At 39.6% G+C, this 15,489-nt stretch overlaps 1 protein-coding gene across 1 annotated transcript in view; it reads left to right on the forward strand.

Annotated features, from left to right (window-relative positions):
- p3h2 (prolyl 3-hydroxylase 2) overlaps positions 1 to 15,489 on the forward strand; it is a 55,269-nt gene continuing 39,780 nt past the window's right edge. Inside the window, exon 1 of the mRNA XM_037674621.1 lies at positions 1 to 411. Within this exon, the coding sequence (XP_037530549.1) occupies positions 1 to 411 (411 nt within the window). The remainder of the gene's footprint in view (positions 412 to 15,489) is intronic.

Here is a 15,489-nt window from a genome sequence, read left to right on the forward strand (position 1 = left end):
ATGGATGGAAGCTGGTCCCTGGTCCTGCTGGTCCTGCTGTCCGCCCAGTGGTCCTCCTCAGCAGCGTCCCTGCAGCCCTGCGACCTGCTGTATGACGACGCCGTGCGCGCTTTCTCCAGCAGCGACTACGAGTCTGTGGTCCGACACATGGAGGGGGCGCTCAGCAGCTACGCCGAGGTCCGGCGCTCCAAGGTCCGGTGCCGGCTGAGGTGTCAGGACCAGCATCCGTTCGACGAGGCGTCCTCCTCCGACCTGAGCTTCTTCGACACGGTGCTGCGGAGGGCTGCGTGCATGAACACGTGCATCGATGAGAAGCTGGGAGTCCAGTCTGCGCACAAAGTCAGCGAGGACGTGGTGCAGGACTTCACCAGGAGGATCCCGTACAACTACCTCCAGCTGGCTTATCAGAAGGTGAGGGGTCCGGATCCGAATGGGTTCTGTGCTGCTCCACAGTGAGGACTGGGCTGATCCTCATCAGCTGGTCCATCAGAACCTGTGCAGACAGTCACAGCTGGGTTAACTGGGAAGGAAGAGTAGAGTTTTTAAAGAAAGCTCGTGTTTATTGTAAAGCTTTAATTGGAAACATCTCAGAGGAATTTTTTTTTTTTTTTTTAGAAAGTTTATAGTTATAATGATTGAATTTGTTCACCATTGAACTGGAATCACTCTCCAGTGTAGACAAAATACACAAAATGTGCATGCAAATGCTACACATTGCACTCATATGAGGTTAAGAGTCAATGTGTTGCAGCAAAAGTAAAGAATAAGTGAAATTCAGATTGACAGCACACATGATAAAGTATGACAACAATGACATCCTTCTACCAGTATACCCACTGTCCCTCCTCTGGACATGTCCAAACCATCTCACTAACTTTATCTCCCAGTTGTTCAACCTGTGCTGTACCTCTTATGATCTCATCCCTTATCCACCTTTAGCCCTATTCGCAGAAGATTAGCGTATAGGGAGGGATGCTATTTGTAATAATTACGGAGATTGTCTGTGTTAATCCTGTGTCAATTGACCATGCCAGTAATTTGTAAAGTAAAAATTCCCCCACAAATTACCTACTATATTTTGCTGAACTCCGAGGTCCTGTGATAATACTAATCCAACGTGAATAGGCATCTCTGTGATTTGGACAGAAATGGGGTAGGATCCGATCTGTAATGAGGCGTTTTGTTTGTTTGTTTTTGTTTAAGCAAAATCATTTTGAAAAATATAGAACAAGGTTATTTTAAATGAACGCTCGCTTCGGCTTTTATGCTGCTACTTACGCAAATGACAGCAGGTGCGGAGACAAACACGTGATCAGCTGACTCATCCATCCATTATTTTTTCTCGCTTCTTCTTTTTTGGGTAGCGGGGATCGCTGGTGTCCATGTCCAGCCATCACTGTGCGAGAGGTGGGGGACACCCTAGGATGCATGTCCATTTTAACCGGCGAGTCAGCGAATGCGCAGACGCTCATGCACGCGGCCGGTGATGGATTCTCCATCTGAGCTTAATGTGACTTTTTTTTACCTCTTAACCCGGCCGGTCGGACCTGCCTCCTCCTCAACAAGTAGATTAACACAATTTTATATTGTGCATTCTTATTTAGTTTTTTTGTTGTTGTGCTGATTCGTAAAACCACATCTAAGCCTGAGGCCAGCCCGGCCCGCACATTAAGCACATTATATGGACCTGCCCGGTCGTGACAACGCAGTGCATTAACATCATATCTAGAAGATGTCTGTAAATTTCAGCTAAATCTCAGGCTTTGGTTATCCTGTGTGAATGTGCCACATAAAAAGCAGACGTTGGGGAGTAATTTATTTATTACATGTGGTCCCTAGATAAAACTAAGCCTGTGCGAATACGGCTTTAATCACTCCTAAGGAGAACCTCAACATCTTCATTTGTGCCACTTCCAGTTCTTCCTCCTGTCTTTTTGTCAGTACTACTATCTCCAGACCATACAACATAGCTGGTCTCAACACTGTCTTGTGAACCTGTCTTTTGACCTTTGCTGGCATTCTTTTGTCACAAATCACTCCTGAAACTTTTCTCCATCAGCTCCATGCTGCCTGGACTCTATATTCTTCACTTCTTTACAACACTCCCCATTTTCCTGGACAGTCAACCCTAAGATACATCTACTGCGTGTGATCGTCCTTATGTTGGTAGTAAGAGGGAATAATTTAAAAAGTGTAACGAAGTACATTTTCTCTGCAACACAGTGGATTTGAAGCTTGGCATATAATTAAAGTAAACTACAAGTATATTTACTGTTTTAGCCACAGGACCTGAGTAAATGTATTTAGTAAAGTAACACCTGATAAGTGGAGTTTTCATGATAAATTGAGTTTGCAGTTCTTTACTTTAAGAATAAAGCTCAGGTGAATCGCAACAACTTTGCTCTTCACATTGCATCACTGTGTACTTGCTTCAGCTCTCAGTTTACAGCAGCTCTTTGGTTTCTACTATATTGTACTATACTGTACTGTACTATACTGTACTGTACTGTACTATACGGTACTATACTGTATTATACTGTAATGTACTATACTATACTATATTATACTATACTATATTATACTGTACTATACTGTACTGTACTATACTATACAATACTATACTATACACTATACTGGCTTGTGTTTTCTCCCACACTGTGTTCGTCATGTCATGCTTTTTAGTTCTACATTCTCACAGGGTTGCAAACAGTACTTGTTATGAGCCGCAGCTTTTCGTTCAGCTTTTGCGTGCAAGGCGTGGGAACAATCCAAGGCAGAGATAAAGAAACTGGGAACAAAGTGTTGCAGCTCATTCATCCACTGTGTGCAACTCTTTGTGCTGTGTTTTTTGCCTCGAGAGCAAAGTTTAGTTGTGTCTGCAGGGACTGTTCCGAGTGTTTTACCACAGACATAAACCTTCAAACACTCATGGATGTTTTCATGTAAGGAATTTTATTTGGAAAGAGTCATATTATGTGCGAAAGAAAACATGTAACATGAGTATTCTGATCTACAACTCAGCATGTGAAAGAAGAGACGAACCTAACAAAAGCTCTGTAACCATGCAGAGATCAACTGCGTTTTGTGAGTGGAAACATGACAAAATGTCAGCTGCAGACTTCAGTCAGGTGGTTTAATGGTTACACAGCATGTAAGGGATTATTCGAGGATGCCTGAGTGATATTTTAACCCACTTGGAGCTCACGTGGGAAGCTGGCATCGTCCTCCTCGCATGTATATGAGACCCAGATGACTTCCACCCCTGCTCACTAGACTGGTTTCACATGTCTGAGTGATGACACACTGCTTCCACCGCTCAGACGTGGAACAAAGTCCATCAGTCTCGTTTCTGCAAGTGGGCAAATGAATTCTTCTTGTTTTTCATGCGAGTTAGCAGAGCTGATGTCTTTTTGAAAAGTTCACTGTCTTGTCTAGACATGAACAGAGTTGTGGTCTTACACACGGAGGCAGATCCAGCTGGAGAAATATTACTCGTCTTTTATGATTTCCCTAACATCGGTTTGGGGGAAAGAACTAATGCCCCTTTTCCATTAGTAACGGTACGTATAACCGGTCCCTTTTTTCAGAACCCTTGGCTCTGTGGATCCAGCTAGGCTGAGCAGGTACCAAAGCGTGACGTCAGAACACTGTCGGTCCCTGATTGGTCAGGGGGCGGAGTCAGTGGATCTTTCAGAAACTTTTCAAAACGCAGATCGCCATTTGCAATTTCTCTGAACTCGGAGCAGCAGCTGGGCCTATTTTACTTTGTAAATATTTTAAAAACAATAATGACAACACTATGGTCTAATGCCGACTCGGGGCTCGGGATCCCGGCCTTAGGTGATCTGCGGTCTTCGAGCTCCGCTGGTCACCGCAGAGGATCATACGAGCTGCTGACTCGCAGAAAGCCGTTGCCCGGACCCCGGCCTTGCGTTATCATGAAGGCTGAACCCCGATCCCGGCAGACAGGTCTGGCACACGGAGGGTGGAAACGATTTTTAAAAACATTTTATGTTATGCATTTTTTTTTTAATCTGTGAAGATTAAAATAATAAATAAACGGTGACGACTTTATCACGAAATCCTGTTTTCACTTTAATGACTATTAAATAATCTGTTAAAGTTAATTCAGCTGAAAAATAATTTAAAAAAACACAACATTATTAGATCTCTCTGGAATATTTCCCTCAAACATGTTTAAAGAAGAGTTATGGCCTTTAGTTCAACTTTATTCTAACCCACAGATGTGCAAATCACAAAACAAGAATTAAACTTTAAAACAAAGCTAATAATAATAATAATTTTAAAAAAAAAATCTGTATACAAGAAACAACCGCACATCTAAATTGAACAATCAAAGTAGCCACAACAAGTGCAAATACGTCAAATGATGAAGAAAACCTATAAAAATTTTAAATATGGATGTTTTTGTAGAATCTGCTTCATCAGAGATTTAATGGTAAACTAAAGTTCATTAAAAGTTCATTAGCAGTATATATATATATATATATATATATATATATATATATATATATATATATATATATATATATATATATATATATATATATATATATATAAAATGTGTGTGTGTGTGTAGTTTAATTTGATAATTTTAATATACTGTATTCTTTTTAATTTACCAGAAACTTCTAAATAAATTCTCACCGTGTACTGAAACCTGTGTCGGCGTCTCACTGCCTCCAGTTGGTGAGGTGCATGACGTCAGTTTGAGCCCCGCCCACTGGAGCCGGTACTGAAAGCGTAATGGAAACACAACGTGTGCCGTACCGAGCCGAGCCGAACCGTGCTGTACCGGTACTAAAGATACTAAAGGAAAAGAGACATAACTATTGTGTCTCCTGTCGTGCTGATGTCTTTATGAACTGAGGAGGTGCAAGATGACCTTGATCTCACCGTAGGTCCATTCCCCAAGGCCCGGTTAAATCTGAGCTCCTCAGATCCAACACTCGGATCTGGTTCTAAACGTAAATCTGTACAGGCGTCCTTACGTGAGTGAGTTTGTTGGTGTTTGTGAACAAATAAATAACATTTCAGCAGTATTTACCATTCCAGCATCTCATGCCTGTTGCCTGACAGTTATAATGCTGCCATTGGGCTCGTCAGAAGAAGCTGCACAGTCATCATCTGTTCTCCTCACTCAAGCTGTGGCACACGTCTCCAGCTCACTGGCAAATATTTTATTTTCCCGTTTTGGTCTGTTTGTTTTTCTAATTAAAGAAGAGAGGTGCGTGCCACCTTTTGCAGGTATTTAAAGGCAGACTTCTGTAGCCGCCCCGTTGCTTGTTTCTCTTTTTACTGCTGTCCAGAACGATCAAAGCCTCTGAAAAGGACAGCAAGGGGTTGTAGATCCAGGCTTTTTATTCTCAGTGTGATAACTCCTGCTGCGCTGCTGTTCCCAGAAGTTGTAGAGCTCATTAAGACTCGTTTTATGTTGAACTAACGTCTTGTTTGTTGCGCCTTTTTGTGTTCTCGGCAGCTCAAGCCAGAAGCATTGTGTTTTCAGTACCGCACCTGTTGTCCATCTTGGCTAAACTCTAGCTGTTTAGCAACGCCGCAGCCAAAATGTTTTGTCTTAACTTTGTCAGCACACTGAACTTCGTTCCAGAATGCTCCCATCATTGTTTAGATTGTAATCAAAAAACTTTTGATGCAGCATTAACATTGAATGTCATATTTGTGCAGGTATTACTACACAACAGAGTGGGTCAGTACACCAGAGTCTGATACAAAAGCTCTGTCTTCTTGTTTTAAATATTGAGTTTGACAAATCGCTTTACACGGCTGTCATTTTAAGCTCTTGTGGAGAATGATGTATTTGCAACGAGCCACGCAGTGTGCCAGGAAATAGACACGTTCAAGCTGTTGTTATGTTCTGTTAGTAAATAAATGAAAAGTCAAAATACATTCTTGCTGAAATTTTCAGGACATAATGGTCTCAAGAGTTTGCTTCATTGGACTTTTGGTGCCCTGAGAGGGAAGACATGGAGCTTCCAGGTTTGTTCTGTTGCTTTCACAACCCGACGCTCAGCAGAAAACGTGCATTTCTGTCTGTTTTAATAGATCACAAACAGCCAGAACTCATATTTGGTACTTTTTATTTTATTTTGCTTGCACCCCAATACAATTGCATATACATTTCTGAATAATATTAAAAATAATAAACTTAAGCTGTGCCATCAGATTTAGAGCTTAGCCTTTTTATTCACTTTCATTAGTTTGAACCGTGGGCTCTGCTGTCCTTGAATGCAGCGCTGAGATTTGCCCAGTTAGACAATGTGGCACTTGGCTGTGACAAAGGTTTTTTGCGTGACTGAATTTGATTGAATAACACTTTATAAGAATACCGGGGCCTGCTGGGGCAGCTATAATAATGGTCATGTTGGGTGACACTGGATTTAGAGATATACAAGGCGAGTAGGACCTGACCACAATCAAGATATTTTATATTTTTTTTAATCCTTTTTTTTTTTTTTTTTTAAAGAAAATCACAGTAAAGATTATCCCACAAGCAATGATTTGGTCCAAGATTTCAGATCCACCAGTGATGCGATGTACTTTTTTGTTTTTGAGTAACTGAAGGGTTGGCAGCAGTGGTTTCCATCATGGCTTGTGTTAACTCGGTGTGGGTTTGCAGACATAATCGCTGTAGATCCTGAGCGTGGATGTTTTTGTGTTTAGTGGTTATTATCAGTCTTGCCTGCGCGTCTGTGAATAAAACGGGGCCTGGATGGAAAAATCTAGAATTTGCCAGGCATCTGTTCAACGTCACAACTTGAGGCATGTGCTGCGAGACACGAGCAGAGGAAAACCCTCCATCTGCTCTTTGTCCTTTTGTTTCTTCTCAACACAAGGAAACTTCTTTTGGTCTCAATAGCAAAGCAACACGCTTGTCTTGGTCAACTGTGACAAACACAGATACAAACAGATAAAATAAACGTATAAGGATTTGTCTTGACGGCTTTTAGTTATCCTTGAAGATGTAGCAACAGGAGGGTTATGTTATTTTTATGATCCCAGTCCCAGAGAGCCACCTCAGGACCTAAAGGTTCCATGTCAGTGATCTTGTCTTCCCAACTTATCTGTCATCGGATGACGTGATTGTTCCCGTCTCCATGGTGTGGGAGACGTCTCCATATTTGACCAAGCCGTGCTGAATTTTATGGGCTCATTTGGTGTCTGGGTTCTTGTGCAAGCGTCATCTGGATACAGTTCAGCTTGAGGATAACAGAGATGACGCTCCACAGCTGTGCTATTGTGTTTAATTCGACGTCGGTTGAATTCTTTGTGCATGCATGTCTATTTCTTTGGGTAACTTAGCAGCTGTTAAGGACTTGGGAAGCAGAACATTCCAAAGAAGATGTTAACTTAAGGGGTAAAAAATATATATTCTGTGGCGGTTTGATTAGGTGTATTCTTTAGAGACATTCTCCAGTGCTTGTGTTTTCCTCAACTTTTGTTTTGCTGTTAAGGATGGTTTTGGATTACATTGTTGAGGCAGAGTGTGCATAAAGACCATCAATGACTGCATGCAGGCCTGAGGAATTATAAAAATGTAGATTTCAGAGCAAATCACTGCACGCACATTCAACCATACAGTCAATTCAGTTTATTTATATATAGCGCCAAATCACAGCAAAGTTGTCTCAGGGCAATTTACAGGAACATTCACAAACATAAAAGCCAATTAGTAAAGTTCTCTATCTAAGAAATCCAGCAGACAAGTTGAATCTTGGCTTCGTTGCAGTCTCCCATTCTGAGCAAGCACAGTGGCAACAGTGGAAAGAAAAAACTCCCTTTTAAAAGGAAGAAACCTCCAGCAGAACCAGGCTCAGGACAAGCGGCCATCTGCTTTGACCAGTTGGTTTGAGAGGACAGGAAGGAGAGACAGACGAACACAGAATGTCAGGTCCAGGTATAGGTGCAGGTGTACCTGAAAGATAAAAAAAACACATGTTAAGGATAGAAAAAATCATTACAAATACAAAACAGGTTGAGCAGAGTAAGTAAAGACAGAAGTAGAGTGAAAATTGTGGTCAGTTTGTCCTCCAGCAGTCTAAGCCTATAGCAGCACAACTAAGGGACAGCTCAGGAAACCCAAGCCGACCCTAACTATAGGATTTAGCAAATAGGAAAGTCTTAAGCCTAGTTGTAAAACTGGATAATGTGTCAGCCTCACGGACAGAGATTGGAAGTTGGTTCCACAAGAGAGGAGCCTGATAACTGAAGGTCACTGAAGTCACATTCTCCATTTGCAAAAGAGTTACTGCTGTGTTCTGTGACTGACAGCAATCTGTCAATCAGTTAAATTTCATGTTTGGCATCTGACAACTCAAAGTTTTTGTTGCCACTTTCTAGAAAACAAAGTTCATGCTCAATCATCCAGGTATCAAATCCAATATTTCTCAGTCAGGTCATCTGGACAGGTTCTTTCTTTGTTTAATAAACATTCTAGAAAATATCTGTAAAATAAAATACCTCTTTGATGTCCAGTTTCTCAGCTAAGGTTTCCCAAAAATTAATTGTACACATTAAATACATCAAAACAACACATTTAGATTTGAATTGATGATAAAATTATTTTGAGGCCAGATATACCATTTCCAAGGTGTATTGCAGAAAATTAACTATGATAAAGAAAACGCCAAGTTTATAACTTTGCTGCTGCAAATAACAACTTTATGTACTTTTAAACCTCACCTGAAGTGAATAGGAAATTATTAAATTTCTCATATTTGACTTTGCTTTTAACAAAAACAACATAAATGTTTTTTTACAATGAGTGAAACTTTATTTTGGGTTTTAACGCCATCCAAAATAAGTACGGTAGTAAAACTCCATGATATTTTTACTAGTTGATTTTCCTTAAAGCGAATGACTTTCAGTCATATTTCTGAAGGCACTACACCAGAAACTTTACTGCCTAAAGGCAAAAAAAAAAAAAAATCATATTCTAAAGGCAGCTTGTTTGCCTTTGACCCCACAGCTGTTTCCAAAAATTTTCAATTAGATGTGTTGATTGTTTATCCAGCCCCACTCGGCTGACGTCAGCCAGCCGGCCAATGGCTCACATTGTGACTCTGATCTAAAAAGGTTTTTATGCGAGACTGCTGACGTGGGCTGGATTTGTTTAGTGAGTTAAACTAGTACAGTGGTGTTAAAAACACTGAGGTCAATGTCAGATTCTTACATGAAAACATCTGGCCAGAGTTGGATCCACTTGTGTCTGTCATAAAAAGACAAGGTTACAGCTCTGAATCCACCAAAATGCTACAGTTAACCAAGTTTAACAGCTGGCACAGAGTCCAGTCTTCTTGATCCAATTTGTTCACCACTTCCTTCCCCTGATGTACGCCTGCCAAAGAATAATTCATCACAGTAGTGCATTACGCCAGGATTTCCAACTATTTTCCTCCTCTGCTGCTGTATCTGCTTATCTCCGTCTCAAGACATCAGCGTCTCCCTGAAAGGGTTTCCCCCTGGAGGTAGTGTTACACTCATTTAGAGGACAAGAGTGAGTAGCTGTCATGAGCTCATGTTGACCCGACCCCAAACTGACACTGACCTCGTGGTATCCCCACATCTGGATCAGATCTCTGAACTGCAACTAATTATAGTGAAGCAGACACAAAGGCTATTATGCAGGCTTGGCTACTTTATCAAAGTGGTGTGACAAGAGTGAGGGAAAGTGAGGTTGACGGGGTTATTTTCTGCTTTTAGTTGCTTATAATATCATAAAGTAAAGCACTGTATAATTTCCTGTACAACTATGGGTCAGCTCTTTTCTAATAGGGTTCTGTATAAAGGTTATGAACAAATAATGTCTTACCTGTTGTAGATAGCTGTTTGAACAGCTCCAGCTTGGAGAAACAGTTTAATCTTTTAACCTCATTGACAAGTTTATGACTCAGGAGCTGGTTCCAAACCAACGTGGATTACAGTAGTCCCTCACTACTTTACGGTTCGACTTTTGCGGACTGAAAATCAGCCGTAGTAAGACAGAGTACGTGTGTGAGTGAGAGGGAGGCTGGTGGAACAGTGAGGCTACAAGGAACAGAGGTCACAAAGGTGCAGGACTTCACGTATGTATGGTCCACTGTCCAAGAGGGAAAAATTAATATAGGCATCCCACTTTGAAATAATAAGGCATTTAATTAGAACAAGTTTGTTGGATGTGGCAGAAATGAATATGTTGAGGTTCTCCTTAGAAGTGACAAAGATGGATAAGATTAGGAATGAGATCTTCAGAGATACAGCACAGGCTGAACAACTGGGAGATAAAGCTAGAGAGGCCAGACTGAGATGGTTTAGACATGTACAGAGGAGGGACAGTGGATATATTGGTAGAAGGATGTTAGAAATGCAGCTGCCAGGAAATAGACGAAGATGAAGATCAAATAGGAGATACTGATATATGAATGCAGTTAGAGAGGACATGGAGGTAGATGGAGTGAGGACAGAGGATGCAGAGTGAGATGGAGGAGGATGACTTTCTGTGGCGACTCCTGAAGAAGGAAAAGCCGAAAGAAGATTTAATTCAGAACATCTTGGGCAATTTTGAGGCTTCTTGTGGTCTGAGATCAATCTAGATGTTTTTGTGATTTGGTGATAGCCAAAAGATGACAATTAAAAGTAAAAAAAAAAAAAAAAAGTGCATAAATTCCTAATTAAACAAAACTCCTGAAAAATGAAACAATACTTTTGATACAAAGGTTAGGGTTTTTTTCCTTACTGGGCAAATATGCACAAAAGAACAGATTTAACCCAACTAATAATCAGTAAACCAGTTATGATTAAACTTTTATTCAGTTACATTTGACTATTAACAGATTATCAGTGGGATTACATCACATCAGTGTAATTAAAGCAGCTCGGACTAGTTTGGTTTTTTTTTAGTTGATTATTTGAGTAATTTGTCTCTGAATGGGCTTTTGTTATATTATTAGCTGGACATTAAGATTTTTTTTTTTTTTTTACACACACCGTTTTTTTACATGAGTCTAGGTCAAATGTCAAACAATCCAACATTTGATGATTTATTTACACATTTTACAGGTAAATGGCAACACTTGCCACCACATAATAAAAATAATGTTAATGAAGCCAATCACGTCAGCTGTTCAATAACCAGCAGAGTTTGGACTGTTTTCGAAGTGCCATGAGTTATTAAGTGTTTGAGCTGGTTTACTGCAAGACTTCGTATGTTCCTTTAGAACAAACAAACTTTTCTAAGGTTTACTGTGACTGGCTAACTCGTGAGGCCTTTTTCCTAGTTTGCATTTTGCTCATCAGACAAAAATGATGGGTGGTAAACAACTAGGAAGCACATCATGAGTCCTCTGGCATATTGGCTCAAACCCAAGACTTTACTTCCAGTTTATTTGTGTTTCGCTTATGTTTTAAATTATTTAAAGCTGTTGTTTATGTAGACGTCATTTTACAAATGCTACACAATCTTCCATTTTGAAATAGGAGCCAAACTAGACCCAATCATAGGAGTTCATGGAAAAATAAAAGCCAACAATTTATGTGTTGTGGACTCAAAAAAAAAAAAAAAGAAGGAGAAAGAGAAGCAGCTTTCTTCAACAACTATAGGGACTATTTAAATATTTCTTCTGTCCATAAATGTCTGTATTGCAAAATAAGCATTGTACCCACCCGTAAAGACAAGTCTGTGATGTTATTAGTAACCAAAGTGTAAGGAAGTAACCAAAAACTTAAGATTCTACAAAACAACAGAAGTGTTTTTACAGGTTTTGTGTAAGTGAAAAAACACATTTAACAGAATTTTACACTTCATAACTAACCTGTTAAAGCTTTAGTTTCCCCCTGCCTCTGGTGAAATACATAAAATATTGTCCTATCTAACATTTTTGATACACCATTAAAAACTTGAAGTTGTCAACTAAACAGTTTGAAGCCTAATTAAAAACTGAAACCAGATTTTTTTCCATTTCATTGCAAATAGCTCCGTTGGCCAGTTTAGTATAAATCGGTAAAATGAACATTTGGAAATCCAAAATGATCAAAGCTCAGTGATGTCACCCTATAGGACACCCTTCCTCTCCTTTTTTTAATTGAAAAGTCTAAACTTTTTGGCTTCAACTTCTATTTTGAGAGAATAAAAAAAACTTTTGAGCTGCAGCTCAGAGACTGCACGTACTGTACTTGATAAAAGAGAAGGCAGCATGTCTGCAGGAATGTCTACATGAGGATGTAATCAGCAGACTTGTTCAGGCAGAGGACGAAGGAAAAATAAATGCTTCCTCCTGCTGTAATCATAAACAACTTGATACAGTTCAGACCAAAAGATCCATTTAAATCTGAAAAACACAATCCATTTAGCCTGTTTGACATTTATGATGAGGATGACTCTAAATATGTCTTTAAAGTGGTGCTACAGTATGTTTGCTCTCATTCACTGGTGATTTTCCTTACTATACTTTGTTTTTGTTTGTTTTTTATAATTTTGGTGGATATTACTGATTGTTGGGAAGGTTTACATCACAGTGCAAAATTTAAACAAATATGTAAATACTACTGACCAGTAAATGTTAGGATTCTGATATTTCAAGCCTTTTTTTTTTTGTCAAACATGTGCTGAATATACATTTTATAAAATTTACCAGGAGTACTTGTGTATTTGTCATTTGATTAGTCCTTTTCCCCCTAAAATAAGGAAAAACATACTGTACTTATTGTTGTTTTTCCACCACTATTGGAATAATTAAGAGTGATAAAAGTAAAAATTAAAAAAAATCATATATCTTGTTGTTCTTAAATGTTGATGTTTGCATAGATCCTATATTGTAAAGTCTCTCTTGTGTTGTACCAGATCTACTTTAAAGTAATTTAAACAAATCAAAAATATCATTTTATATAGTTCTGGTGTAGCATCTTGAACAGCCAAGAGCTTTTACAGGCCTCCTATTTTAGCAAACAAAATACTTGGGGTGTTTTTGGCTCAGCACAGAGGTATTTACAGCATGAGTCTTTAGTGAGTCCAAGGCCATCTCACGCTGCCTGTACTAACCCTACAGGAGGCTAAAATGTTAATAAAAGAACAAAAGTAACATACATGCTTCAGTATTTATAGTATTTATTACCATCAGTTATTGAAAACACTAAATAGTATAATGAACATGGTGATTTTTCCACTTTTAAATGTGTGTATTAGCCTTTTGTATTAAACTTTTTTTTTTTACAAGTAAATTTAGTCAGTATATGCTCTGCTAATGTGGTAACACCTATAGCCCACCTTTATTTGCCTGTATAGGACAACAATTGGACTAATTACCAGTACTTTGTTCATAAATATACTAAAGCATTGCTTCCCAACATTTCTGCTCATGACCTTCAAAACAGTTGAGTGTTTTGTAACTCACAGCCAGTCCTGACCCAACCCCAACTTTGGTTGTAGTTGGATCTTAACCACAACTTTGGGAACTATTCTCAGATTTATTTAACTTCCAACTAAACTGTTGCATTTTTTTCCTATACTGACTTAGTTGTAGGCTAACTATTGGAAATGACTCTTTTGGGTAATGGTTTGATATGAGGTCATGTTTGTTTGCAGAGTTGTTGTGTTCATGGATACTGCACTGCAGGTGTGACAGCTAATCACTAATCGTGTATGGGTGCATTCACACCAGCCCTGTTTAGTCCTCTTTAATCAAACTCTATTGCATTTGCCTAGAAAGTCCGGTTTGTTTGTTTGGGGAGGTGTGAATGCGCAATCGAACTCTGATACTGACCAAAAAGCAAACTCTGGTCCTCCTAAATACCTAGGTCTCGGTTCGGTTAAAGTGCTCTAGCGTGGTTCGAATGCAGTGAGAATGCAAGCGGACCAGAGGCCGCTACAAAAGCAGGAAGTGGAGTACAGCGCAGGGCAAACAAATGCACATTTCTCTTACCTCATACGGAGCCGTCAGCCGCCTTGTGAAAAACAACATTCTCCATGGTCTTCTGCCTCATCTTCCACTCATGCTGTTGAAAAATGACAAAACAGAAATCCTAAAACCGCTACAATTTGACGCCACTCCGTTTTTTGTTTTTGTCTTTTTCCAGAAGAAGAAGAAGAAGTGTTTTCTTCAGAGGTTTTTGTGTCGTTCCCTTCAGTAGTTCTTGGTGCAGCGCCACCACAGGCAAAGGGCGGGGGTGGGGGTAGGTGGTGGGTGGACAGGTTGGTTCAACTGACTCAGTGAAATGTGAACCGCACCAGCTGAAATGTAAACAAATGTTCTGAATTCTGGTCCCCAACCGAACCGAGTCTACCGGACTATCAGGTGTGAAAACACCCTAAGTTATTTATTTGTGTTATTATAAGTTGTTAAAACTGCACATTGTCTCAGTTTTAAAATGTGCTGTTTACAGTTCAAGCCATTGTTAACTCGTAATAATGATTATGCCTCAACATGAACATGATTAATTTTCTTTACTGGCACTGAACTTCGGCTGTGTTTTTTTTTCCACAGTTGTTTTATGATGTTGCAATGTGAGGCGCATCAGTGAAGATAAGAATACTCAGAACAGCTAAAGCAAGTGGGTCTTTGACAATACGTCTTTTGTGTTTAGCTTTGGCCACATCAGATATAAGAACATCTGTAAAACACCCATATCAGTTCGACTCCGTGCAGTTTCCTCTAGTGGATGAGTACTTTTGTTTTCAAATCAAAACAGATTGTTATAATCCAAACCACTTCCTCTAAACAGACATTTGTGTAGCTTTAGCTGGCTTTCTTAGAGAACTGTACTTTTTTTTTCCCATAGAACCTTCATGTGCTGGCGTATGGAAATCCACAGATACCTCCTCGTCTGGCTTTACTGGCCAACCTTGAGCGCTTGAAGCACGTTTTCTTTTAATAATCTATATAAATCGGTAGTCATAATGTTTTTTTGTTAATTATAGGCTCTGATGTCATGCGTACATGGCATGGGGCACGTTTGTGATGTTTGATGTACTTTTACACAGCTGTAACGAATCATACGTGTTCTGTAATTAACTTGATCCTTTACTTTAACCGTGGCACAAACTGGACCACGTCCCACTAAAGGCTGGATGTCAGCTGAGCAGCACTGTAGAAGAACATGCCCTCAACGACTTCTTTTTATGTGTGTGGCTGTCATTTAAAAAATAAGACTAAATTAATCATCTCAGCAAAGAGCTCACCTTGTGGGCTTGTTTCTAAGCAGCAGCAGCGATACAAACAGAAGCAATGACTGGGTGGCTGCTTTTTCCGGTTTTGGCTTTTTTAGCATCTTTTCATCAAAAAGGAATTTTTAAATGCTTTGGGCAGAATAGCGGATCTTTGTCATTCATTGGAAATGAGTATTTAATTCCTCCAGAGAGTCTGTAATATGGTTGAGAAAGTGAAATGGGACTTTTACTACAATAGAGCTATTGTAATATTGCACACAAATGGCTTCATGAGATCATAGATGTTGAAAAGTACACTACTGCTTTTAGTT

This window comes from Nematolebias whitei, chromosome 3, assembly GCF_014905685.2.
Source record: "Nematolebias whitei isolate Nwh7 chromosome 3, NemWhi1, whole genome shotgun sequence".
In the NCBI taxonomy this organism is placed as follows: Eukaryota; Metazoa; Chordata; class Actinopteri; order Cyprinodontiformes; family Rivulidae; genus Nematolebias; species Nematolebias whitei.